The 25,929-nt window shown below is 42.6% G+C and overlaps 1 protein-coding gene across 2 annotated transcripts; it reads right to left on the bottom strand.

Annotated features, from left to right (window-relative positions):
- Positions 1-538: 538 nt before the first annotated feature.
- LOC141463574 (carbonic anhydrase 13-like) lies at positions 539-25,929 on the bottom strand. Of its 2 annotated transcripts, XM_074146085.1 has the most exons (9): positions 25,805-25,867; positions 17,165-17,362; positions 15,241-15,271; positions 14,658-14,662; positions 13,632-13,750; positions 10,256-10,351; positions 9,723-9,785; positions 8,639-8,794; positions 539-5,679 (listed from the first exon to the last, which is right to left on the bottom strand). In XM_074146085.1, exons 1-9 carry the CDS (start codon positions 25,833-25,835, stop codon positions 5,566-5,568), a joined length of 813 nt encoding a protein of 270 aa, XP_074002186.1. In that variant the 5' UTR covers positions 25,836-25,867; the 3' UTR covers positions 539-5,565. The 2 variants fall into 2 exon arrangements, with proteins under 2 accessions (XP_074002186.1, XP_074002187.1); XM_074146086.1 differs by lacking the exons at positions 14,658-14,662; positions 15,241-15,271 and having other exon boundaries at positions 25,805-25,929.

The raw sequence follows: 25,929 nt of genomic DNA, 5'->3' as shown, positions 1-25,929 counted from the left end.
GCCTTCAAAGTTAATATGTTGTTGAATGGCACAGTACCACTATCTTGTATTCTTTAGTTTGATACAACAGTAAGACGCTGCTCTTATTTATAACAGCATTTGCAATGCAATAGGTAACAAATACTATTCACATCATCTTCAGCAATTTTTGGATTGCTGCTGCCATCTGCAGACCTGGGGACACAGCATTCTTTCAGCTATCCATACATCGGTACCTGTGCTTTCTAAATAACCACGAGCATTTTAAATCAGTTTTGGAACACAGGTTTGGGTGCTGAGATCTTTGATGATTTCCAGGTAAACTGTTTCTTCATGAAATCACAAACTACACAAAAAAGCTGGAGTTTAAACAGGACAAAGGGAAAACAGAAATCAAGAACAGACTCTGAAAAACACCGAGGATGACGAGTTCCTTTTTTCCTCAAAACCGCCAAAGTGCTTTTCTGGTTTTGTTTTTAAATTATTTTATTGAGCGCATTTCTGTCTGGTGTTCATACAACTGTAGAAAAGGGAAGAACTGGAAGCAAAATGTTGACATTTAAATAGCGGATGCTTTATTCAAAATATTTTCAAATGAGAGACACAGAAAAAAGTATTTAAATCAGATATTTATAAAAAATACATTTCATCTATCTGTTGCATGCAACCCGTATGATTTGCATGGGAAAAACGAAACTGTCAGGAGCATCTACAAATGATTTGAAGTTATGTACCCAAGTATGTGGGTAAAATATGATAAAAGAGAAGTGAGACAGGAATTGACTGTGAAGCACATCAGTTCTGTTAAGCAGAGTTTCTTTGTACTCTCCTGTCAGAGACATCCTCTGTCCCCAAACCGTGCTGCACAAGAGAAGCCAACACAGGTCACGTGCAAATGTCTCACCACAGTGAAAACTTGTACTTGGCATAAACGATGGAGAGGTTGACAGAAACAGGAAACAAAACATTATTTTAGAAACATTTTTTCTTTAAGCACTTCAGCATTATCTCCTGTGTAACGAAGACAGCAGAAACCCAGAAAAGGCCATCTGTCCATAGAGTAATCACTTCCTGAATAAAAGGCATGGAAATAACAGCACCTAAGAGATTTAACTCATGGACCAAATCTCTATTAGGCTAAATCCGTACAAACAATCAATCTCAAGACTTAATATGAAAAACAAGCAGGCTGGAGTTTTGTAGGATGCTTTCTAAGTTAAGGTTTTTATCCTAAGTCCTAAAGAGATGCCAGGGAAGAAGAACCAAAGAAAAACGAGGATAGGTAAGCAATGGTCATTAAAACCAAAAATGGAACAAACTCTTAACTCCACAGCTAAAACCACAAAGCAAGATCAGACCTGGGCGGGGGTGGGGAGGAGGAGAGAATAAAAAAATATAGCAGTTAGGCCAGAAGTTAGATGTAGTCTATCTAGCATCAGAGTGATAAAGGAGATTGTCACAATGCTTTTTTTACTAGTTCATAGATAATAAAAGAAAATAGCATCTCCAGAGCAGCATTCCTCTGGCACTCATACCTTCACGCTGTGGTTGCAGGTGTTCTAAGTCTCTCGATTATTTGCAACTTTTAAAATCTGAAGGCTAGACAAGATTTATCTCTAGCAATCTGCTCCTTGCCTACCTAAAGCTCCAAGAATCTAACCCCCAAATTTCCTTTCCATTAAGTTGATAAAAATTGTATTACATATTTCTTTCTATTATGTTACTTTATTTATATGCCATATTCCATTTTTTCAGTAAAGTTATTTTCAAATTGAGTATTTGGGAGGCTTGGGTTCTTTTCCTGGAATTGATTCCTTGAATTCTTTTAGGTCCCAGTTCATGTCCGGACAGCCAGCAAAGTCCTGTTTGCTGAAGCAAGAGAGACAAATCTCTGCAGGGGCAGAGAAAGCACAGGTACCTAGACAGTGGGTGTATGGCCGCAAAGAGATGTCTGCCTGATCTTCAGCCCTTACTGTTCTCCAGAAGGAAAGACGGCTACTTCCCGGGTTTTTTTCTTTGACGTAAAAGAAATTTGCCAGGCTGATGGTAAACTCTGGCTTTGCAACATGAAAGACACCATGGGCATGACTGGTGAAGGTTATAAACACAGCAGAGGGCACTGCTTCCCTCCTGTGCCAAAAACAGCAGAGCTGACCCCAAGGCTCTGCTGCAGTGTATCTAATTCTGACAAGAAGTTTATGGGTGACCAACTATCCTGCCATATACAATACTTGACAGCTACTGTTTTCAGCAAATACCCTATGTTTTTTGGCCACTGAGCATTTCATTCTTCTTAGGATAAAGACTCCAAGCGTGTCAGAGGGTAAAGGGTTGATCAAAGAGACCTGCAGCTTGCAGGGTGAGGACATATTTCAGCCTTGAGTGCTCTAGAGTCATGTTAGTCCAGCACAGAGTCCTCAGTTGAGATTTAAATCCCTGGGAGCTCGTCGTGTGGTCTGGATGAGATTCAGTGCAGGTTGGGCATAAAGTCAGTGACTGAGGATGCAACCAAGTGCTCAGTGCTGAGACTGAGTCCATGTTCTCACCTTACAGTTGCAGCAGAGAAATAATCTGGGAAGCTGTTCCCAAAGGATTTCAGGCAACCGAGCGTTTCTAGTCTTTTCAGGCATCACCACCAGCTTTCTGCCCAGGTGCAGTACCATGCTAGGTCAACCTAGTGCCAACACAGCATCTCCACATTAGGAAAATTACCATGAATGATGTCTTCTTCTAAAACTTATTTGAATAACTCTACATAAATTGTCAATAGCTCCAAAGAAGTGCTATCAGAAACTTTATGTACAATTGATTGTATGTCTTAGCACTGCCAAAGACATTTTACCTGGAACATAAAAAAGATACGTAATACTACAGTGCCCAAAGACAGACTTCAAATGAGGGGTGACTATTTTTTCCAAAACTAGAGCTGCAGGCGCTAGTTATAAAACTGCAGCTTTCTCTGTAGAACTTGAATCTCTTTGATAGAAAATACAAGACACATTAATAAAATCCATTTTTTATTTTGATAAAATCCTTATAAATATCAAAGCACTTGATCAACTTCACTGATTTCAATATGTAAAAAATGTGTAAAACCTTTGTCTCTGATATGAAGCCGTAGCCTTATTACTCTCTCTTCTCAGGCAAACAAACATCTATAACCTTCGTGCAATTTGTAAACTTTTTGTTCATGTTCGCAGCTACTCCCCTGACAGGGAAACATATCAGATCCAACACTAAGTCTAAAAAAAGGGTGTGAAAACACGCAACACACTCTCGCTCTCTCCATGCACACTTTCCAGAGGTCCTCATTCAGAAAGAACCAGCCTGAGGTCTTTCCAGCTGCATTCTTCTCCCTGTGCCAGAAAGCAAAAAGTGCCTGCAGGTTTTTCCCCTTTGGTTAATACTTGTACCTGCTGCCGCTGCCAAATGTCTTTTATTTCTTCCATGATCTATTTGTGTTCTTTCCTTCACAAAACATTCAGAAGGCATTGAGAGGCCTTGCAGCAATAGTAGCCATATTCTGGGGAGGAGAAAACAAAACCAATCCACCTATCTTAAGCTAAACTAAAATATCTATGTCTCTATGTCTAATTTATTCAATTATAAGAAGGTATATAAAGTCAATCCTGTTTGTTGTTTCCCTCGTATTTGTCCATCTAAGAACAAAAGATCTGTTGAGGCAAGAGGCACAGTCTATAAACCCTAGGAAAAAGCAAATTCATGGAGAGCAGACGTGGAAGATCAGCTTGGTCAGAAGTACTATAGAGGTTGGTGGTACTCACTGCCCATGAAACCTCTAGCTGCCTCTTTCAGATACCACTGGTTTTCACTTGTAGTTCTCAGAGTCTGAGGGTAAACCTAATCCTATACTAAGCTACAGCCTATGGCAAGTTCATTAAAATAATAAAAATAAATTTAGCATAAACCAAACAATTATATTTAGATAACAAAAGCTCTTGAGAGAAACACAGGCTCAAGTCAATTCCTAAAGACAGACATTCAAACATCATATCGCTATCGAGGGCTGATCTTTTATCAGATATTGACTTGATGCTGATTTCTTTGGCTTGCTCTAAATGCTATCTTTGGTCTTGGGATCTAAGTGCAACCCCCTAAGTCCAGCTGGGACAGCAGAATTTCAGCCAGTACCTGGGAGATGTTACATCCCTGAGCAGTGCTGTGCTCCACTGCAAGGTGTGAGGTGTGCGACGTACGTCTCACACTGCAGCATGCCACGTGTTTAGCACGGAAGGGTCTAGAGCAACAGCTACTCCTGCGCCGTGATTTTAAGCGGTAGGAGTCTGACGCTACATGGATGTAGCGTTACAGTCCCTTATCGTTCACCAAATGCAACAGACTGAGTTTAGGCATGAACAAACAGTTCCCTCTGTACCCTTCCACCTTGCAGTTTTCAGGTTTCAGGACAGTTTCATCAGTATACCCGGCGGAACTCAGAAATACCTAATCCACCTCACATGATCCTGCAATATACAAAATCCTTACCATTTGCTGCTTAAAAAAAAAAAAAAAATCAATCAGTACACTGTCACTGCTACGAAGCAGTCAGAACAACGGGATCATATAAACATCTGTTTTACTTTAATGCTGTTAGTCATTACTGTATTACTGCTTATTGTAAGAATATGTCACGGGTGGGGGGGAGAGGGAGGAAGAGGGAGAAAAATAGGGAAAGCACACCGCCACACTATAGAATAGAATAGAATAGAATAGAATAGAATAGAATAGAATAGAATAGAATAGAATAGAATAGAATAGAAGAGGATAGGATAGGATAGGATAGGATAGGATAGGATAGGATAGAATAGAATAGAATAGAATAGAATAGGTTGGAAGGGACCTTTAAGATCATTGAGTCCAACCATCAACCTAACACTGGCAAAACCATCACTAAACCATGTCCCTCTACACCACGTCCACCTGTCTTTTTAATACTTCCAGGGATGGCGTCTCCACCACTTCCCCGGGCAGCCTGTTCCAATGTCTGATAACCCTTTTGGTGAAGAAATTTTTCCTAATGTCCAATCTAAACCTCCCCTGACATAACTTGAGACCATGCCCTCTCACCCTAGGTAAGCATGGTATTGCAGCAGTCAGCAATGAAATTATATCACTCTTGAAATATTTTTTTTTCTTCAGAATTACAGTGTGATGTAATAGGAGCTAAATATTATGTTAGACACCAGAAGAATAATCCCAGAACATCCTTTACTGACATTAATATCAGGGATCCTGTTCAGTAATTTCGTGGCAAATTCTGGACAACTCCTTCACCACATCTGACCCTTACGATTAGCAGTGCCCTCTGTGCACTAACGCCTCAGCGCCCCTCGACCAACGCACTCAAACACAGCCAGACCTGTTAACATCGATGAACCTGCAACAACCCAGGACATGCTTGTCTGTAAGAAATGACTGTATAGTAACCAATAACAAAACAACACTTATTTGTTATAGCAACTCACAAAAAAAAATTAAAAAAAAAAAATAAATCACAAAGTATATTAACTACGAAAATTAATTCAGCTTTTGGTTTCAGAGGGAGACAACCCTGGCTTTACTCCTTTAATTCCTTCTGACTTCTCGTCCCTTTAAAGGCTGGGGAGGCCGGTAGTTTCTCAGCAAGCAGCAGGCGACCTCATCCTCAGCAGTACTCAGGAGGCTGCGGAATTTGGCTAGCTGCAATCAAAAGAGACATAAGTTTCAGCAGCAAACCCTCAAGCTCATCCTAATGACAAAAGCATGTAGTAAATACTAAAGATACTTGTCACCTTTTTTCCAGCAGGAAGAACAGGAACTGCGTGGCAGTTCCACCGTTTCTGTCCTTGCAGATGAAAAAAGACGCCTACCAAGAAAATCTCCCGAAACATGTGTAAGAATGAAACTGCACATAAAGGATTGTTTCCTATGTTCACACTTGTCTTCCATAACCTGATCTAAACCATTTTTTTTAAAATATTTTTTAGATTGATTTTATAGTCTGGGGATTATGGAATGTTTCATGGCAAAAATTAGATTTCTTATCTGTGTGCATTTTCTTGTTAAAGGAGAAATTCACCATTTACCTGCAATAGTAGGTGTGGTGCTATAGAAAGCTTCTGTAATTAGCACTTTTGATATATTAAACACGTACTCAAACCAGGAGAAATTTCAAATTTTCCCCTTGAGAAGATGAACAACAAGCAGTTTTTCATACCTCTGCATAAGCTTCTCTGCTTAAGCTGATCTCGGCAGAAACCCAGATCAGAGCTCCGTGTCTAAACCTCGGGAAATCCGAGTCCGATTTCTGACCTGAAGCTTAGTATTTTGTCTAATTTCTAATATTTCTATTTACTATTTCTATAGACCACCTTACTTCCCTTCAAGGTCACCAAAGGGAGGACAGCACAAAAATAATTCCATTATAATAGAGCATTTAGTTGCATGGCACTTTGCATCTTAATTGCATTTAGAGTAAAAAAAAAAAAGTCAATACTATCTTTCTTCACCCCATTCAAAGCTAACATCTTTAATTCAGGATCCCTATGAGTTTCTAAAAATTTAAAATTTATTTTTCATTTCTTCCAACCTGAAAAGTGCACCCAAAAGTAGGTAGTAAACTGTAAAGCCCTGAAGAAATTCTGTCCCGGTTTGAAGTAAAACCGAACCAATTTTCTGTTCTGTAACTTTACACCCTAGCTCGGCCTCCTCTAACTCTCTGAAAGTAACGGCATATTGTGGAGAAAAGTGCTCCTTCTCAGAATGATCAGCCCAATGTTTGTGCTCCATGCCAAGGGATGGTGTGCAGGGAGGCCCTTGCTTATACTTATTGCTGTAACAACCAAGGGCAGCCAATTTCCTTATTTGCCCCCTTAGAGGGTCAGAAACGGAAAAAACGTAGAGGGGTCACATCGGTGGGGAGGAGGGGACAGGAGAGGTGACCCAAACCTGACCAACTGGGGTATTCCATCCCATCTGCCCCATGCTCAGTATAAAAGCTGAGGGATCAAAGGGTCAGCCCCTTCCTGCGATGGCCGACGTCCAGAGAGGACTCTGTCTGTCCATCTGCCTTTGATCCCGATCCGTGTGTTCCTGACTCCAGAGCTGGAATCCAGTTCCCATCCATCACTGAGTCCAGTCTGGGACTTCCCCAGTGCCTGCCGGTGACGTGACTGTCATCCTGGGAGCTTGATACGGTTTTGTATATATTGTATCTATTTCATTATTTTCTTCTTTATTTTTATTTTAATATTAATTCTTCATTAAAGTAGTTTGGTTCATTCTAAACTTCTGAATCTCTTTATCTCTTTCCTCCCTCTCTCTTTTGGGGGGGCGGAGAGGGGAGGGGAAGGGCCATCTGTCGGTCTGGTTTCGTTAAATCCGGCTGAAACCACGACAAATTCAAACTAAAAATAATTAATAAAATGAAATGGCAAAACCAGTATCAGTCATGGTGATGCCTGATCAATCACAATGGTGGGCATTACTGGAAACAAACACTTTTAGCTACATGCATGCTTGTATTTGTAAGAACATAGCACATTTATACTTCAATACATAACATATAGCTACAGTCTATGAAAAATGACTAGTAAAGAATCACTGTATTTGACATTGTTTCTGACACCACATCCTCTGAACCTGTTACACACGGGTGTTTGCATGCAGTATTTCACATTTTAGAACGTATTAATTGTAGATCAGCCCAAATAAGAACCTTTTAACCTGAACAATGGCTTGTCTCGGGGAAGTTGATAACACAAATTCTTCAATCCCAGATCCACACACGTCGCAACAAGTCTTACAAAACCAGATTGAGGGGAGTGGGAAGAGTGAAAAACGGACGCGCTGAGCAAATACATGACTTTAACTCAGTTACAAACAGAATCTGCAGTCTCCTGACTATCAAGCAGCCCATTCAGTGAACTGTTTTAACATTTTGCGCAAAGACTGAAGTCACCATTTCTGCTGAGTGTGTGGCCTAGGGTACTCAATTTCCTGAGGTATTTGTATAATTACCCATGAATGAGACAAACGCTGTGGTACAAAAAATCTTAAGGTTTACAGTGTGCCCAGAATATTGATAACATATTGCAGGTGATATATTTATCAATATCCAGTATTAGAAGCTATAATCTGACATGCTTCAGGGTCTCCGGTGGGAAAAACTCTTTATGCCTAAGATGATCAGCCCACTGGGTGTCACTGCTGCAACATTCATATATGGCATGAAGCTGAATTTATTATTCTAGTAAATTCGCCACATCTGCAACGCAAGAAGAAATTTACTACTGATCTGCCAAATAAAAATGCCAGAAAAGAGGTTTGAGCAAAATATGCAAATAAACAGATCGAGTGAAATTCCAGGATTCCTAAGTGTCACCAGAACCCTCTTTCCCACAAGTTCCTTGTGGGTTATTTTTGATTGTTAATTTTTGGAGAATGCAGATTCTTTTTTAAAAATGGACAATAAACAGCTGTTATGCAAAGAAAGGCAACAAGAAGTCAGGATAAATTTGAAAGACCTATTTTGTCTTTCGGAAGTTCGATAAGGTATGCGATGCCAAGGTCTGCAAAAGAATATTTTTTTGGGGTGGCATTTACAATTTCAAGTCTTACAAAAGCAACATCTCTACACCAGTGAAAAATCAAACAATACCTGTTCAGAACAAACACTTATGGGCTCTCTCAGAACAATCCAGATGACGCTCTCCAGCAGAGGTGGAACAGTGAGAGAGCCAAAGTATGTCCAGTAGTCCAGGGACTTGGGAAGCAGACAGCTAGGATCGAAGTTTGTGAATAGTGCTCTTTTACCCTGGAAAGACAAAAAAAAAGAAAAAAAAAAGAAGTTCACGGTGGTTCTAGTTTAAATATATGTTAAAATGCATTTCTTACTCAAAGTTAAAAAAAAAAAGAAAGAATAGAGCAATATTATTTAAAAGCAAGAGGCCAAAATAAATCATGCCAAAGGCAGCAGCGCTTGTTCCACTATAGGGCGGATCATCCTGGATGATCACAGCAGGTGAGCCAGTGCCCTTCCAATGAGGTCCTACCTCAGCAACAGCTTTGCTGCTGCTATCCTTGATGCCAGCAGGACATCACCAAAGAGACCATGTTAGCATAGGCTCCCCGTAGTTACTAACAGCCGTGAGGTGGAAGTTGGAGGAAGAGGTGAGATGTTAGACTTTCAACGTGGTCTCTACAGGGCTGGCAGAGTAACCCCACAGGTTACTGCCACCTGCTCCCCTCCCCATTGACTCCTCCCAGGCCCATGGGCTGGGACTTCTTCTTGTCTGTTCTGGCTACCAGGCAAGAGATGCCTGTATGCAACGTGATGTTGTGAGTCTGCCTGATTTCCCTCCCACAAACAATAGCTTATTTCTCACCCTGTACCTCAGCAAAACAGGGGAAGAAACCTTTCCCTCATCCTTTTCATAACTTCCCATAAAGTATGTTCTACTCCTGTTGCTATTCTCGTAGCAACACATTTGTCAGAGACTAGGTTCTGTGAGGAATTAGCCTTTTTCTCTGCTCTCTTATTGTATAAAAATTACTCTTTGTCTACTTAGTTTTCCACTTTACCTAACAAGAATGCCCCTGAACTGTCTCAAATCAGAGTTAGATATGGATAGCTATGAAACTAGAGAACACGAAGGTGAAGGGAGTAGCAGCCAGGTTACAAAAAAAACAAAACAACAAAACCAACCACCAATACTAGCATTCCTTTAGAAGCATTTGTTCACCTTGATTCTGATGGTGTCCAAGCGGTCGGTAATCTTCTTCAGCTGAGGGTTGCATTCACCAATCTGTTAACACCAGAGGAAAAAGAAAGAATTGAGCTCCAGAGAAAAAATAGCAAAACTATATAATCAAAAAGCGAACGTCTAATGAAACTGTTTTACATAACCTTACTTAAGTGAAGGGGAGATCTGATGGATTTTGTGAGTACAAGCCTGTGACTAGTTGGTCCTTAGAAATAGTACTGGTTTGTTAAGAAGATCCACTCCCTCGCTGACAGTATTTACTCTGGCTACTCACAGTAATTATGTCGTACAGGAGTGCAGACTAGCAAACTGAAAAGCCTCACTGTCTTGCAAATCTATTAATCTGATATTTTTTTATCTTTGAGGGAAAGTAAACAGCATGAAGGAAACAGTTATCATTTAATGCCCATATAAAACGAGTATCTTTAGCAATAATTACACCAACCACCAGCATTATACTTTTGGGTTTATAATGCAGATTTATCAGGAAGACTAAAGCATTTTTTTCTTGCCTTCAGAAATACAGCCATGACTGCTAATCCATCTGACTGACGAGCTGCCTCAACAAAACTTGAATACTTTTCTGAGTTCCAGTGGACCACATGAAGCTGAAAAGCAAGAGACACAGACAGCATCAACTCCCGCTGAACTCAAATAGTCACAAATTAATACTACAACTTTACTGGTTTTGATACTCTATTTTGCTCTTTTGTACTCATAGCCACTCAGTTTTCTAAAGGCAGCTATTTTTTGAAACTGGTAAATAGAGAGTTCACACAAATGACAAAAAGCATTTCCAGTGCCTGGGATTATTCAAAATTTAGCAGCAATCAACACACAACAGTGCCTGGCAAACTGCTGTTGGGTCCCCGGATTTTGAACAGAGAAGCTAAGACAAGATATCCCGTGGTTATATAACTAAAGCTTTTAAGTCCACTTTTAGTACAGCTGATTTTAAAAAGTGATTGAAAATGATGAGAACGTTATTAGTTGCTCCTCTTTTTCCTTAATCAAGCTTTCAGTAACATTAATCAGCCACGCAAATAGCTAGCAAACAGGCAGAAAACATGCGTTAAACTTGCACTGACCTCTTTTCCCTTGTTTAGTTTAACATCTTTTCCTAGTTTAGTTTTTGAACCTCAAAACTTCATTTTTGACACGTTCCAAACGTCATTTTCTACGGTTATCAGCGGTTAGGCACTTACAAGCAGCTTGATTATCTCAGGTTTGAGTTTTCGCATTTCCGACATGCGTTATTCTGGAGCTGTTCCTGTGCTAGTTGCTTAAGCAGCTTAAAGACACCACCTAGCCAGGAGGGGAAACGAAAAGCCCGTGACGCCTACCCCCATACCACCTCAGTCCCCCCCCCGCAAAACCAGGTCTCCTAAATCCTGGCCACCCTCCTCAACGGGAGGTTCTGGTTCCCGGGAAGCACCAGGACGTCCCAGCCTCAAGCAACGGTCCAACTGCCAAACTGGAGAGAGCACAAACACTCACACGGCGCTTAAGACTAAGCACTTCACAAACATCAATTACTCTCAGAAGTCCTCAGTGGATTAGTAAATTTTACTGCCCACAGTTCTTTAGATAAGGAAGGAGAGGCTCAGAAACAGGGCACGGGACTGGCTTTTCTAAAATTGGTGACCATCTTTTCAGGCTTTGAACTATACTCTTTAGGAATGCTGAAAAGCAGCTCCACTGCATGACTTAAACTGGGATGAACCCCTGGGGAAAAAAAAAAAAAAAAAAAAAAAAGGCTTTCTTTTGGCATACAGCACTTCAAGACCTGTAAAGTAAGAGCAATTTAGGAAAGCTGGAACTTGCTTTAAAGGCTTTCTATGGGAAGCAAGGTAGCTGCATGGTTGAAATGGGAATCTAGGAGCGTGAAGATTTTGACTCTAAATCTCAGTCCTTGCCTAACCTCTATGAGTTTTAATTTTCCATATCTAAACCAGACCTGTTCCTCAGTGTTACAGTGTATAATTAATGTTTATTAAGCACTTGGACTCTAAAGTGCTGAAACATTACTTCCAGCAAGTAAGGAATCCCACTGAAACCCATAATAATCCATGTATGCTCACAATGAAACACATGCTGGCTCACAGCTTCAGAGATCCCTGAAGGAAAGTTGCTAAAAGTATTACAAATTAAACTGGGAGGAGAACACAGTACTCTAAACCATTCTCAGATGCATTAGTATCGTGCAGCTCATAGTACCTGCACCACCTGCTATTGTTAAGTTCACAAAAGCTACATTGAACAACTTTTAAACAATTACATTTTTCACATGCACAAAAAGGAAACAGATACTCTCAGTCAAAATTGACTTTTATTATGGATTTTAAAAAAAAGAAGAAAAAAAAAACCAATGAAGAACAAAAAGCATAATACCCGCAACTAAATAAAGCCCACTCCCACTCCCTCATAGCTTTGCCACCCCCTTCCCCAAAACAACCCCCTCCCCAACCAAAACCCCCAAACAAACAGAGCTGTGAAAACGCTTTTGGGTACAGCCCCGTTCTCAAGGGCTTGTGACTTCTCTTTAAGGAATATATCCCATCTTACCACCGCTCTGTCACTGCAGCTTGTGAAGAGACCTTGATCAGACCATACGTTGTCACAAAGAATGGAGCCATGGATCCCTTCTGCTTCCTGGTGGGCTTAGGGGGCTGAACCTTGCAGTCTTCTTTACCTGTACACTAATTCTTTCTTCAATTCAGTCGATGCTTTTTCTTGAAATCTTACACATCTTCCTTATGAAGGGGAGCACTGAAACCATCTTCGGGTCTCCTTCTTGACGTGTTTTCTTTTGTGTGAACAGTGCTCAGAAGCCTTGATCTTAATTCTGGGTTTCTTATCCCAAAGCCAAAGTGACATCTAGAGAGCTTCTTGTGGAGCGTTACCCAAACAACAGGTAACGGAAAGGTTTTTAGACTGGCTAGAAATTCAGAGATATTTTCTCCTTCCATTTGGTTTCTTAGATGGGAAACATATATATATTTTCTCAGCTAGAAATTTGGTTTTGGTACTTAATGGTTTTAAAGCACCTCTATTAATTCTTTATATTCCATCTCACCTGGTTCCTGTGGAAAACATAAGCCTTTAAACACTGCAAATGTCACTTTTCCCCATTAGTCTTAGAAAACTGATTTTTTTCTGACCACTATCTCTCATAGCATTTCCAGTACAACCTGATCACACCACTGTGCATACATTTCATTTTTTTTCTTCTTTAGTATTATGTCTTTTATTTTTCCATTAACATTTATTTTTATACTTTTTACTTCTTTTTAACCCCAGAAGACTACTCAAACACACTGAAGGAGACAGAGCAGGAGCGAATTCTCCGTGCCAGAGCAGCCGGTGCACTTCTCCCTGTGGCACCCTGCCTCCACTAAAGTGCAGTACCTCCACAGACAGCAGGCATGCCACAAATATTAAGGTGCGGTTCCCAAAGTCAGTCACAAAGTCATACAACACGACTTTTGCCAAATGCACCGCAAAACGCAACGGTCCTAAGCCTGGCATAAACTTTATGTTGCACGGGCCCCACATGAAATAATTCTGTGGACTGTAACTGAAGCTGACTTTGAAAACATTCTCCAAGGAAGAGACAGTGAAAGACAAAGTTTAAAGTAACTCTTGAACATTAAATCTTGCTCTTATCAAGCTCTTGTCTTCTGTACTCCTTTTTTAATCCTCTCCAGAGCTTTCAAATAGGTTCTCCTTTGAGAAAGGACCAAACAAGCAACACTTCAGGAAGACCGCTCGTCTTCTGATAAAATGGGTGGGAGAGTGGAAAGCAGGAAGTGGAGGGGCAACGTTATTCTCACAATGGAAAATCAGTCACAAGCTTAGAGGTACAGATGACTTCCTGTAAAGCCTTACCTCTGCCGCATACTTCATCCCATCCACCGCGTGCTCAGAGCCGGCTTCGTCGTTGGATCCCCAATGGAAGTGGATCTGGCGCAGCCTGTAGGTCCCACTGAGCGGCCCCCCGGTCAGCACTGGAAACCCAAGCAGAGGAGAAGGCTTCACTGCAAGAACGGGAGCCACTACCCACATCCTCTAACCTCACACCAGACTTCAGTCTTCGGACAGCCCCCTGCTCCTTCTCAAAAGCTGTCTCTCTTTTGAAGTACTACAGAAACCCTCGCTTGTCCAGGATATGACTTTCAAAATTGCATTTATGTATAGATTAGTGGGTTATGGCTCACTAAAGGGTATGTTGTTATCACCTTGAGGAGGGAAGTGGAGAGGGAGGTGCTGATGTCTTCTCTCCTGGTATCCAGTGATAGGACACAAGGGAAAGGTTCAAAGCTGTGCCAGGGGAGGTTTAGACTGGACATCAGGAAGCATTTCTTTACCGAGAGGGTGGACAAACATTGGAACAGGCTTCCTGGAGTGGGAGTTAATGCCCCAAGCCCGTCAGCGTTTAAGAGGCATTTGGACAATGACTTTAATAACATGCTTTAACTTTTGGTCAGCCCTGAATTAATCAGACAGTTGGCCTAGATGATCATTGTAGGTCCCTTCCAACTGAAATAGTCTAGTCTAGTTCTATTCTATTCTATTCTATTCTACTTAGCACGCATATGGGTGGGCTTTTCATTGTTTTGCTTTTGCAAGTGCTCGTCTTTTGCTAATCAGAGTTGGAACCAAACCATCTCTGCACAGTGACCTGAACAAGAATCACATTCAGAAAGATTCCTTTTTCACCGCAAACCAAATCACCCCACTCTCCCAGCTCCGTATCTCCTCTGAGGGCTTGGGAATTAGTCTGGGCTGGTTTACTGGCTCATTACAGAGATTTTAAGGGGAAAGGATGGAAGCTTTAACCAGATGATTTTTAAATTAAGAGCACTGGGGAGGACAATAGTGATTTTTTTCTCTCTTCTAGTTTTAGTCCAAAACCTAAACTTTGTTAGGAAAAAAATACCACTAAATAAAGATAAAAGAAGAATTTCTTAAGTTGCCTATCTGCTAACACAAGTAGCCTGGCTAATGAGAAGGAACTGGAACTGTTTGTCTGTGGTGAAAAACATCTGACCTCCTTAAAACTTCAACTCAAAAACCTGCTTTTACAGAGCCTATAAACCCAGTGAACAAAGCGGGTGGGGAAGTGGCACTCCTAAAACAAATGCCTTCTTCCAAGGGCTGAAAACCTGGAGGCAAATGATCCTAGAAATGTAAAGATCGGTGTTCTAACTGGCTGAGGGAAAGCAATTACATAGAAATGCATCAGCATTAATGAAATACTTCTACCAAAAATATGTGGAAAATGGCCTGATTGTGTATTTGTACCACATCATATAGTGATGGTAAAACTCTTCCATTCCTACAGCAATTAAGGAAGAGGTTAGTCAGAAGCTATTTAAGGCAAACACCAGTGTCTCAGAGTTTAAAAAGAGCTGGAAAAAGAGCTCTTTGAAGCATCAACAGACCAATTTCATAGAAGGGAGCTAATGTGGTACCCAAGAGGATAAGCAAAACTAACCAGTTACAGAATTGACAGCCCAGTTTCAATGCTGGCCAAAGTGAAGAAATAGTTCATATGGAAGTCAGTTAATAATGTATTAAAAGATGCTAATGTATTTAGTACCAATTAATTATTTAATTTTTTTTCATAAAACCACCATATGGCAGGAGTGCTTACTTCACAGGGGTGCCCCAGAGGCCAAATTTTGGCCCTAGAAAATTCAGTATTTTTTGATCAATGACCTGAAAGAAAACAAAAACATTACTGATAAAGGTTATCAGTGACAAATATTAGGGAAAATAGTGAATAACTCAGTTTATGGATACAAAAGGATTTGAATTCTTTGATAAGTAAGGCATGATAATGGCCAAAACGTAAAGCCATGATGTGGACTGAAGAATCTAATCCATACATAGAAGATACGGAGCCTCCTGAAGGAGACTGGGGATTACATCTGGTAATTATCTGATCAACATCTGTCAGTGCTTTGCCATGACATGAATAATATCCTTGGAGATATGACCTGAGGAAAGCAGTAAGAAGAGGATCACATTACCACTTTGGTGGTACCTGCTTCGGTACCAGTGTAAGCCTACAGAAACACTACATTCAGGCCCTGTCACTGGATGGAGTTAGAAAGTGGAAGAAGTTCTTGGTGTATTCATTTTCATATGTATTAATTTTTTTTCTAAATATTATTTTAAAGACTGAGTTGATCTAACTCACCCCAGAAAAAAAAGCGTGATTTCGATTTTTTTAATTGTGAGGGTAATTAACAATTAGAACAACTTACCAAAGGCTGTAGTAGGTTCGTCATCGCTGGAAATTTTGAAATCAAGATTGTATGTTTTTCTAAGAGATGTGCTTTAGTTCACCCACGCCTACTAGGCTTGAAGCAGAGATTAATTCTGGGAAGTCCCGTGGCATCTGACACACACGAGGTCAGAGCAGATCACTGACGGTCAGCTGATGGCTTTCAGGCAACATCCAATGTTGCTTGTATTGACAGGAAATTTGAGAATTAAACTAAGACTGCCCAGGAAAGCAAAGTTTGATGCTGTCTCCATCGGTGTCTCTCCCTGTTGCCACTATAAGCTAATAGGTCCTCAGGACTAATGGACACGGTGATCACAAATGAGTCCTCCTCTGGCTTTGACCCTTGTGAAAGCATCATATGGGCTTGGATCCTCAGCTAAGCCTCGTACAACCACAAGAGGATTTTATTGCTTGAAGAATCTGCACTCCTACAGTTTCAAGGGGAGGTGTGCTAGTTTACCTACCATCTAAGAGAAGGTTTTAAAGATGAAGGCACTAACATTACAAAGACTATGCTAAACCCAGAGAACTTCTAAATAAGAATTATCGCTTGCCAAAAGGGAAGCTACGTGCTCCTACAAAAGACTGGGACAATAGCACTTTTCAGAGAAGAAAAGGGATCACTTGGGATATATTTCATTTTTTCTGTATTGGCTCTTCCCTGACACAAGAAGTCCAGGTATGGATTCTAAAAAAGGGAAAAAATATATAACCAAACCTGCAGCTAAAGTCAAGATAAGAGACTTGAGCAATTCGGTTGGAATGAACCTGTAATGAGACACAAAGGATTCATCTGCAGTGAGAGAGAGCAGCATTTGAAAAACTGTACACAACACTGTTCAAACAGGGGGGCTGGCACTATCTAGCTGGTTGGGGTGGATCAAACCATCCCCGTGAAAAGGGAATCCTAGCGCTTTCTAAGAAATGCAACCTCGAACTCATGTCCAAATGGGTTCCCACATCGTATCACGCTGAAAGACAGGGGGAAAAGGAAACTCTTGTGCAGAGGAACAAAGCCTTACTGTTTAGGAGGAGTTCATACCCGGCAGTGAGAGATGGCCAGGCTGTATGCACTCTGCTCAGGAAACGGTGGAAGAAGACACAGTGGAACAGGGAAGGAACAAACCTGATTTGTTGACGGTGTCATCAAACTCAACACTGGTGGAGTGCCCGTTGTTAAGGATGATTTTAGCAGAAGCTGGATCGTAATTCGGATTTAGAGGACGGAGAGAGGGATCATACTTGGTTTCCTCTGTTTTGATGTCGATAGGTGACTGACGGTCTCCATTAGCGATGGGAAAAACCTCCTTCCAGTGGGCAGGCCCTGCAACGCATTGGAGGAGAAGTCTCATTTGACGGCAGCTCCCTGCTTCTTGTTTACAGAACTGTTCTTGTTGAATTGTTCTTGTTTACATTTTTTACATTCAAAAAGGGTGCAGCAGAAAAACACAGATCAAAATATTCAGCTACTTTTGCTGCAACACATTGCAACAGCAGCTCTCAGGACCCCTTTATCTACCTTGTATGGTGTATCTAACTGTATTTGGCCTTTGAACAAGGCCATGCGCAACAGGTAGATATTTAATTATTCACAGTTAAGACTCAACTATGCACATGACATCCAATAAATGCTTATTCAAATCAAGCATCCTGTATCCAACAGGTACTGTGCCCCAATAAATTTATGACATGCCGTTTTTGCCTAGTACCACATCTCATTATGTCATTAAGGATTACCTCTTATCTATCCAAAATCCCTGCTTTAAGGGTTTTTTTATACCTTAGTCATTGGCTGCAAAAGACCTAAGAACACACCTTCTACTGACTATGCTGAATGAGATGGGGAGATGTCAAAAAAGACAAAAAGGCTGAGTGGTGCGTGTACCCTCCTGGGGGCCTGATGGCAGCGCCTGTGACCTCAGCATCACTGACAACCCATCACATCCTCCCAACCCACCAACCCGGCAAACCAGCAGGGTTTGCACCCACACAACATGAGAGAGTCACCCTCCAACCGTAACGTCTACACACACACATGCACACACTAGTATAGAGCTGACAAAACCGGCAAAGAACAGGAACACTCAGGACAGTGGTGCCTGCACAAGGTTTGGGTTTCTACTACCTCCTATTGATAAATGGGAGCAGATCTTCCAGACACAGACTTGCACTACCAATCATGAGAGTTAGCTAGAAATTAAGAGACTAAAGAAGCTGTTAGTCGACACTCGTGATCTCGGAATTGTCAGAGTTGGAAGGGTCCTCTAGAGATCATCCAGTCCAACTCCCCTGCCAAAGCAGGGTTGCCCAGAGCACATCACTCAGGACTGCATCCAGGCGGGTCTTTGAAGATCTCCAGAGAAGGGGACTCCACGACCTCCCTGGGCAGCCTGTTCCAGGGCTCTGGCACCCTCACCGGCAAGAAGTTTTTCCTCGTATTTAAATGGAACTTCCCATGTTCCAGCTTGTGCCTCGAGTTAAGCTTCCTCTCTCTGTGCAAACTAAGCCAAGTGTCAGCTGAAAAGCATTGTCCCTGTAAATCAACAATATGGATGTAAGAAAATTGACAACTGCCATTCTAAAATAGTAAGAAAAGCTTCATTGATGAGATGCGGGAGATGTCCATTCTTATCTACTGAACATCATAGCGTTCATATCTATGAACAACATAGATGCTCATCAACAATATATGTGCCACTGTTGAACCATATTTGAATAATAAACAATGATGAAAGAGGCCTCATAGAAGAAAAATAGGAACAGTAAGCTGCTTGGGGAATATGTTCTAGAAGGCAAAGATAGCAAACAAGGTTTAGGATGGAAAAGAGGGTAAGATAAGGGAAAAGGGAAAAGTCTGCAGGGTTAATGAACTTTCAGCATTGCAAATAGCATAGCACTTGTTTTTCCTCCAGGCTTATCGTGGGTAAGAAGCATAATAAATCAACTGAGAGAGACTGGATATAAGAAAAGCTTAAAGATGAGCATCAGAACCTCATCTTGTAAAATCTGCATCACTTGAAATTGTCATAACTCCCTATATTGAAGGTAGCTGATTGCAGTCTAAAAATCAGCCGTTTGGCTTAACACTTCAATAAACATGATGACAAAAAAAGGATTAAAATGTATTACGCTATGATTAATGGCCTAACATCAAAAGTTGTCAGACAGTTTTCTCTCTTCGACTTCAATAGAAGTGAATATAGCTCAGAAACTCCCAGGTGCTAAAATAACCCGAGCTCCCCGGCAGTAAATCAGGGAGGGAAGCGTCCCACGGCGCCGTGGGGAAGCCGCCTGCTCAGCCACCTGGGCAGAACCCGACTCTCCTCTCAGCAGCACCCAAAAACAGAAGAGGGAAGGAGCAGCTTGTAAAGACCAGTCTAAGACTTAAACCTCAGGCAGAACAAAGGCAAGGGCCCCCAGTCTTGAGTTTTTTGAAAAGCCCTTTTGTTAATTACTTCATTTACTAAACTCATTAAGCAAACCACTTCTAAGACAGAAGATAAAAATCCTACTGGTTTGAAATATAAACTTCTCACTTTTCAAATGGTCATCAAAGCTATTAAATATTTTAATTACATACAGTTTAGCTTGTAATTATTATGTTTAGATCCTAGTTAGAGACGCAATGTACAATTTTATTAATTGAAGCAGTACCACTCCATCATTTATACCTAACTAGCTGCTGCAATTTAGGATGCTTAGAAAAAGATTACTGCTACTTAATTTTAATGCTTAGGATATTCTTAAGCTGAGGAGAGCTTAACTACTTGGTCCTATTACTCCATCTCAGCAGTGACTATAGTTATTTTACAGTAAATAATAGGAATGATTTGCATTCGTAACTAATACGAATGTGCTAAAAGGAGGACCCGAGGCTGTGATTCTGGCACTAGCTAAGTGTTCAGCAATAAACTCCAGTTCTAACTAAGACGTTGTACCTGCTTTTGTACTCGTCCTTAGCTCAGATGACCCACATCACCTTTTGCTTTGGCGATTAAACATCTGTCAGTAACACAAGACTGACAGAACATACACGAAAATACCAAGAAATTCCAGAAATTTTTACCCCTTGGGTGTATCGAGAGGTGTTCCTTATTTGGATTATCTACCAGCAATCTGATACAATTGTCACACTCCCGCCACCCTAGGAAAGCCGTAACTCAGTGCATCACTACAGACCCCAGCCCAAAGCACACGTTCTGTAGGACTGCTGGAAATGAACTCCTTGCAGTTGGAAGAAGATGGACCTGATGCTCAAACACATGTCACACGACCAGACTTCAGCCAGTGGGATCTCCAGGGAGAAAATTTCTTCTGCATTTGGACTTGAACTATATGCCTCTGACTCAATGTAACATACAGTTTAATTTTCCAGATACGTACTTCAAGACATACCCAGGAATGTGAAACTCAGCAATTCACCCTTCTTCATTCTTTTAATTTACTTAAGGAGCTCAATTAAATATACTAGATTCTTGAACTTAATGAAACTCCCTCCTGTTGGTGGTAACATGTTCTTTTGCTAGAGGAGACGACCTAGTAGCTATAGAATCATAGAATCATAGAATGGTTAGTTGGAAGGGACCTTAAAGATCATCGAGTTCCAACCCGCCTGCCATGGGCAGGGACACCTCCACTAGAGCAGGTTGCTCAAAGCCCCATCCAGCCTGGCCTTGAACACTTCCAGGGATGGGGCATCCACAACTTCCCTGGGCAACCTGTTCCAGTGCCTCACCACCCCCACAGTAAAGAATATCCTCCTAATATCTAATCTAAATCTCCCCTCTTCCAATTTAAAACCATTACCCCTTGTCCTGTCACTACATTTCCTGACAAAGAGTCCCTCGCCGGCTCTCCTGTAGGCTCCCTTCAGATATTGGAAGGCTGCTATGAGGTCTCCCTGGAGCCTTCTCTTCTCCAGGCTGAACAACCCCAGCTCTCTCAGCCTGTCTTCATAGGGGAGGTGCTCCATCCCTCTGATCAGCTTCGTGGCCCTCTGCTGGACCCGTTCCAACAGGTCCATGTCCTTCCTGTGTTGAGGACTCCAGAGCTGGACACAGTACCCCAGGTGGGGTCTCACGAGAGCAGAGTAGAGGGGTAGAATCACCTCCCATGACCTGCTGGCCACACTTCTCTTGATGCAGCCCAGGATGGGGTTGGCTTTCCGGGCTGCCAGTGCACTTTGCTGCTGCATGTTGAGCTTCTCATCCACCAACACCCCCGAGTCCTTCTCCTCAGGGCTGCTCTCCAGCCATTTGAACAATCAAAGCCCTCATGTCTAAGATTTACCACAAAAAACCTAAACCAACTGCTCTGCAGATCCCACGCCTTTGCTTTGGACACAGAGTTACCAGAGGTGACACACGCTGTCACTTTCAGATGGGGCTGTGGCCGCTCATGGCCGGCCCACCGGAGCTGCGCACCTTCAGTCCACGGGTTACATCTCGTCGGGGAAGCCGTTATGAGTCTGTCCGTCAGGAAATACAACTCACTACAGCACCTAACAGCCCTGCTTTTTTTTTTTTTTTGTTACCCGGCCGGAGTTAGAAGCGGTGAGTTCCACCAAAAGGCTGGACTGACTTCAAACAAGCCCAGCGGAGACACGGCGGGACACAGCTGGCTTGCAGTGAGCCTCCAGACTTGCACAAACAGAGTACCTACGTAAAAGTGACATCTTTATTATTTTTATCTTTTTTTTTTTCTGGACAGTTTGCTGTTATATGCAGAAAGGTTATTAGTTTGGTACAGAATCACAGAATCTTCTTGGTTGGATGGGACCTTTGAGATCATCAAGTCCAGCCAACACAAAAAACAGCCAACACAAAAACCCACAAAAAAACCCAGAACACCAAACACCAAAACCAAACCAAAACAAACACCCACAACCACACCCCACACCCACCCATGTGCCATGTCTACACGCTTCTTAAATACCTCCAGGGATGGTGACTCCACCACCTCCCTGGGCAGGCTGTTCCAGTGCCTGACCACCCCCTCAGGAAAGTAATTCTTCCTGATATCTAATCTAAACCTCCCCTGCCCCAACTTCAGACCATTTCCCCTGGTCCTGTCATTATTCCCTTGGGAGAAGAGGCCAACAGCCACCTCTCTACACCCTCCTTTCAGGGAGTTGTAGAGGGCAATGAGGTCCCCCCTCAGCCTCCTCTTCTCCAAACTAAACATGTACGGTCTGACCTCTGCAGGATCACATTCTTGTTTTTTCCTAAGAAGAATCCACTGCCCGGGTTTCATCACTTGTGAAATGCTTAAATTTATAGTTAAGTTTGCAAATAATTTAGTTAGGTGACTGTAAGATTAGCTCTAATAAAAAGAATTGGAAACTCATAATGGGTAAAATCAAGTGCTGTTTTTTAAAGCAGAGACCAAAATTATGTAATTATTCTCAGGGAGAAAAAAAAAAGGGGGGGGGGGGAATTCATATCCCTTTTTATCTACAAAACACCTCAGTGTTATAGTTGTAACTACACCGAGACACATTTTTGCAGCAAAGCAAAATACATGTAAGTACTCTCCACATATTTTATTAAACAAATACTCAACTGAAGGCAACTGATCTGGATTTGTCTTTTAACTAAGGCAATTTCCCCATTAACTAAGAGGACTGTTGCTGTGAAGGGGCAAGGACGTTCCCCTCTTCACAGGAACCCCGAGCAGCACAGACAAGCATTGCAGGATGCCACAACCAAGCCAGTTTTCAAGACCTCCGCATTATGGCTCCCTCCATAAGCACCATCAAAACCGCAAGGCACGAAAGTAAAGGGCAAAGTTTGCATAGAAAGAAACTAATTGCCTCTCTGCATTTCAGAACTCCACGCATGACAGGGGAGGACATTTAGTTCTGTGTCTACCAGTCAGACCGTCCTTATACATAGATACACCATATATGCAGAGGTGTACGCGTACCTATTTGACAGCCTATTTTATGTACAAAATGATTTGTGTTGCGGTAATGTTATGGTTTGAGAGAACCCATAACAATCTATTGTCGTTAGACAATTATCCTATCACCCGATGATCCCTCACCACCCGGAAAGGGGAATCGGGGAACACGAAGAAACACGAGGGTTGAAATATAAATAGATTTAATAGACTAAGACTAAATAATTAACAATAACACTAAAGAACCAGTATTAATCCCGATACTGATATAAGATATACAGGAATTATACTCGGCCCATTCTCTCAGCAGAAGCTGTGCACTCCCAGCAGGGACAGCAAATGGCGGACACTGGGAGTGCAATGGCTTCAGGAGGAAGGGAAGGCCTCAGGGCTCCAGCACCGGGGCAAGGAGTTGTCTGGACCATCACCATCAAGGGAGAGAGAGAGCTATGCAGCAAACTTTTCTAATTTATATTGGATGTGACGTTCATGGTGTGAAATAATCCTGTTGGCCAGCCTGGGTCAAATGCCCAAGCCTTGCTCCTCCTCGTCCCTGCACCTGGCAAGGCTCGAAAACACTAAAACTTTGAATCCCACAGAGCCTGGCTGGCTATAAAGTAAATATTTTCACAAATTCAGACACTAGAGTCTTCTAAAAGTGCAATTTTCCCCAGCATTAGAAGAAAAGTTAGTCCTGTGTCTCTCACTCCAGGACAGGTTATTATTGCTAAGGGGCAAATGAGTCTTCCTCCAGTTCAGAAAACCAGCGCTTTTATCACCGCAGGTAACAGACGCAGAACTCGCAGCGAATGCAGATGTCTTTCCAACTCTTCAGGAAGTCGACTTTAATGTGTGACTGCACCAAATTGAATTGATTTCACTTTTTGCTACCTCCTTAATTGCAGAAGCTAACTTTAGTCTCAGGGAAGCTATTCAGGGCCACGCAAGGCAACAAAATTTTTCAAGAATCAGGGCAAGCATCTCCTGCATTTGCTGTTCAGCAAAACAAGAAACAAGCAAACCCAATAAAATAAATGCGTAAAAAGGGAAAAAGCTGAGAAATAAAACTGACGCTAGGGAAAAGCAGTGAAGTGCTGGGTATCCACACGTCTCTCCTTTAGCCTCCTGTAGCAGGCAGAGGAAAGGGGATGGACTGATGGAGAACTGCCCACCTCAGCTGCTGGGGGCTCCAAGAGAGGAGGAGAGGGAGAAAGTCAATGTCCACCCCAAATATGTTATTATCAGCCAGTAAACAGAGTTTTATAGGAGAAATGGGGCCTCAAAGAAGGTCCAGGACCACCCTGATAGAAATTTTGGTGCCCTCCCCTTCCTAGAAGTTGAGAATAGCAAAGGAGGAGGGATAGGATAAGGGAGGGAAAGTGGGCTTCTTATCTGGACAGAGCAGGTGAAGTCCACAGCACTCTTGGAAAACACATGGAGAAACAAATTTGAAAAACAAGACCCATTTACGTCTTCAGGGGAGGGGTAGAGCAGACTGCACAACAGGAGATAACACACCTAATCATTGCAACATCACTGTGATCCACCACCACCCAGTTTTTCAGGAAAAGTATATCCATCCAGAAAAGACTGAATAAGAAGACAAGGAAGGAAAGGTTGTACTTGCGCAAACAGTATTCCACACTTCAAGTAATAATATAAATGAAGTATACCCCTATAGGCATTAGTATTTGCAAACATATAGCTTTCTCCTTTTACTATCGTGGCGTTTTATTTCTCCATGTATTATAACAGACAACGTAAATTATTCCATTTACTTTATCAGGGCTGAGTCTGCAATTTACAAAAGCACTTTCATTTCTACCTGCAAGACTTGTGAGCCAGTCTGCACAGAGGAGCAGCGTTTGCATGACTTACCATGCAAAAGAGAGGAAAGCCTTTAAGCCTGCTGATGAGCACACCTTGGGACTTCAAAGACCCACAAGATTAAGGAAACCATGAAACAACTAAAATCCAGAAGCATCTCCTCGTAGGTGCATAGTTACACATTCAAATGACTGATTTTAGTACCCAGTTATTTCCCACCGTAGCACAGAAGCAGAATGCAGCAGGAGTCAGAAAGGCCCCACCGATCGGTGCTGATCTCTGTGACCGTCTAATCATAGAACCATAGAATGGTTAGAGTTGGAAGGGACCTTAAAGATCATCGAGTTCCAACCCGCCTGCCATGGGCAGGGACACCTCCACTAGAGCAGGTTGCTCAAAGCCCCATCCAGCCTGGCCTTGAACCTCTCCAGGGATGGGGCAGCCACAATTTCTCTGGGCAACCTGTTCCAGTGCCTCACCACCCTCACAGGAAAGAATTTCTTCCTAATATCTAATCTAAATCTCCCCTCTTCCAATTTAAAACCATTACCCCTTGTCCTGTCACTACACTTCCTGACAAAGAGTCCCTTGCCGGCTCTCCTGTAGGCTCCCTTCAGATATTGGAAGGATTCCCTTCACGTTCAGTTAATACGGACGTGCCCCTGCTCAACTCGAGGGGCAAATGAAATCCTTACGGAGAAGGAGACGGCACAATTTTCCCACCCGGAGCCAGCCCCCGGACCCGACTCCGGCAGGTGATGCTGCCCGCAGGGAACACCTCTCTCAGCAGCCAGCCTTGCATCGTTCCCAGACACAGAAAGTATCTGCTGGCTCTCACGTCGCCGAGCCTCGGCGACGTTTCCCGGACCTCCTCCAGCTTTCTCCCGGGCTGGGGAGCCGCCGGAGCTGCCCCTCGGGAGCGACCCCGCTGGCCTCGGCGGCAGCGGCCGCCCCGACGGCTCCGGGGCGGGGGGGGGGGAGCACCGCGGCCGCCCCCGACCCGCCCTCCCCCTGTCCCCCCCCCGCCCCGTCCCCCTACCGTTGTGCTCGTCGTATCCCCAGTGCAGCATGGCTCAGCTCTCCTGAGGGGACGGGACGGGACGGGACGGGACGGGAGAGGCGGCCGCACCGTCACCGCCGCCCGCTTTGAAGGCGACGGGCGGC

Source organism: Numenius arquata, chromosome 3 (assembly GCF_964106895.1).
Source record: "Numenius arquata chromosome 3, bNumArq3.hap1.1, whole genome shotgun sequence".
NCBI lineage: Eukaryota > Metazoa > Chordata > Aves > Charadriiformes > Scolopacidae > Numenius > Numenius arquata.
The sequence above is the reverse complement of the archived record's forward strand: the minus strand, read 5'-3'. Positions and strand labels throughout refer to the sequence as shown.